Below are 2,365 nucleotides of genomic sequence, written 5' to 3'. Positions count from 1 at the left end.
GTTGGCCTCCCAAAGTGCTGGGATTACAGGCATGAGCCACCTTGCCCAGCCTAGTGGTGGCACTTCTGGGCAAGATGCTGTGCTTGGCTACTCAGCAGTGGTTCCCAGAGAGGCACAGAGCCAGTCCCCTTGGAGAGTAGAAACCAGAAAATTCCTCTGCACTGCCCACACCCTTGCTCAACTTTGGGGGAGATGAAACCAAAGAAGGTAGGAGCCTATCAGAAGAAGGAGGACTGGAAACACCAGGAGAAGGGGGGAATTTGGGGAGGTGTTGATAAAGGGGATGATATATATGGCCCTGAGGCTGGATTCAAATAAAGGGCATGAGCTTGGGGCTCAGTGCAGAGGCAGGCTGGCAGAGAGGCAGAGAGCAAGAGGTACATCCAGACGTGTGGAGCTCTCTGAGGGCATGGGCTTTGAGTTTCCTGCCTGGCTGGAGCTCACAGGCTCTCCCTTCTTCCCACATTGTCACAGGACCAGATCGATCCCTTAACCCTGAAGGAGATGCTGGAGAGCATCCGGTGAGAGCCTGCCTTCCCCTTCATCCCTCCCCTCTCCTTCATCCCATCTAAGCCCAGGTTCCCATTCCTCCACTTAGCTGCCATGCTGGCCTCTCTCTTTGCAGGGAGACAGCAGAGGAGCCTTTATCAGTCCAATCACTCAGGTAAGGGCCCTGTGGAGGGCCAGGGCTTGGGAGGCTCTAGGGGGAGGAAGCAGCTGCCAGAATGATGGAGGAGGGCAGCCAGGCCGGGGCCTGCAGATGCCAGTTCTGTGTGTGTCTAGTTTTCTGCAGCTGGAGCTGAGTGAAATGGAGGCATTTGTAAACCAACACAAGTCCAAGTCCATCAAGCGGCAGGTAATACACCCTTCTCTTTTTATTTCCCTGTAAAAAAAAAATTTATATATTTTTTAAAAGACCACTTAATATCAGTGGTAAATTCTATAAGGAAACCCAACCAGTGTGTCTGCTATATCCCTTCCAGCCATGCCATGTGTGTATAGTCATAAAGCTGCAGTGCCTTCCATGTTCCAGTTAATAGTGACAGCTTTTTTTTTTTTTTTTTTTTTTTTTTGAGACAGTCTCATTCTGTTGCCCAGGCTGGAGTGCAGTGGCACAATCTCAGCTAACTGCAACTTCCTTCTCCCGGGTTCAAGCAATTCTCCTGCCTCAGCCTCCTGAGTAGCTGGGATTACAGGCATGTGCCACCATATCCGGCTAATTTTTGTATTTTTAGCAGAGATGGAATTTTGCCATGTTGGTCAGGCTGGCCTTGAACTGCTGACCTCAGGTGATCCACCCACCTCGGCCTCCCAAAGTGCTGGGATTATAGGCGTGAGCCGCTGTACCTGGCCAACCACTCACATCTTTGAGTTACCATTAACATCTAGAATGGGAATAGTTACTACTAATATCTGTCCACATTTTTGTAACCTTTCTCCTTCCATTAGGCACTGAAAATCATTCCTCTTTTTAAATCTTTTTTGGGGAAGGGTGGAGCTGGGTCTCCCTCTGTCACCCAGGCTGGAGTGCAGTGGTGTGATCATGGCTCACTCCAGCCTCAAACTCCTGGGTTCAAGTGATCCTGCCCCTTCAACCCCCTGAGTAGCTGGGACTACAAGTGCATGCTACCACACCAGCTAATTTTATTATTTTTATATTTTGCAAAGACGGGGTCTCACTTTGCTGCCCAGGCTGCTTTTGAACTCCTGAGCTCAAGCAGTCCTCCCACCTCAGCCTCCCAAAGTGCTGAGATTACAGGCGTGAGCTGCTGTCCAGCCATCTTTTTCAGTCTTAAGGATAATTACACAATGAGCAGCTTTATCTAAATAAAAACATTTTGTTTCTGCTAATTTCTGTAGGAGAAATTCCTTACAAAGGAGATCTTTTATTTTTTGTTTTCTCTCCAATTATAATTACAAAAGGAACAAGTAGGCCGCCCAGCTAATTTGTATTTTTAGTAGAGCAGGGGTTTCTTCATGTTGATCAGGTGGGTCTCAAAACTCCCAACCTCAGGTGATCCACCCATCCCAGCCTCCCAAAGTGCTGGAATTAGAGGCATGATCCACTGAGCCTGGCCCAAATATTTTTTTAAAATATGACTTAAAAAATGACTGCAGCTGGACATGGTAGCTCACGCCTATAATCCCAGCACTTTGGGAGGCTGAGGCAGGTGGAACACAAGGTCAGGAGTTCAAGACCAACCTGGGCAACATGGTGAAACCCTGTCTCTACTAAAAATACAAAAATTAGGCCGGGCGCGGTGGCTCACGCCTGTAATCCCAGCACTTTGGGAGGCCGAGGCGGGTGGATCACGAGGTCAAGAGATCGAGACCATCCTGGTCAACACGGTGAAACCCCGTCTCT

General features: G+C 48.9%; 1 protein-coding gene across 6 annotated transcripts in view; it reads left to right on the top strand.

Moving 5' to 3' along the window:
- BBS1 (Bardet-Biedl syndrome 1) overlaps positions 1-2,365 on the top strand; it is an 18,799-nt gene that overhangs the window by 4,535 nt on the left and 11,899 nt on the right. For 4 of the 6 annotated variants that reach the window (XM_017537049.2, XM_017537047.2, XM_017537050.1 and 1 more), the window contains 3 exons: positions 475-521; positions 599-664; positions 784-856. In XM_017537049.2, coding sequence (XP_017392538.1) covers positions 475-521; positions 599-664; positions 784-856 — 186 coding nt within the window. The remainder of the gene's footprint in view (positions 1-474; positions 522-598; positions 665-783; positions 857-2,365) is intronic. The other 2 variants (XM_017537048.2, XM_017537051.2) reach the window with 1 other exon arrangement.

The sequence above is a fragment of the Cebus imitator genome, unplaced genomic scaffold (assembly GCF_001604975.1).
Source record: "Cebus imitator isolate Cc_AM_T3 unplaced genomic scaffold, Cebus_imitator-1.0 Scaffold102, whole genome shotgun sequence".
In the NCBI taxonomy this organism is placed as follows: Eukaryota; Metazoa; Chordata; class Mammalia; order Primates; family Cebidae; genus Cebus; species Cebus imitator.
The sequence above is the reverse complement of the archived record's forward strand: the minus strand, read 5'-3'. Positions and strand labels throughout refer to the sequence as shown.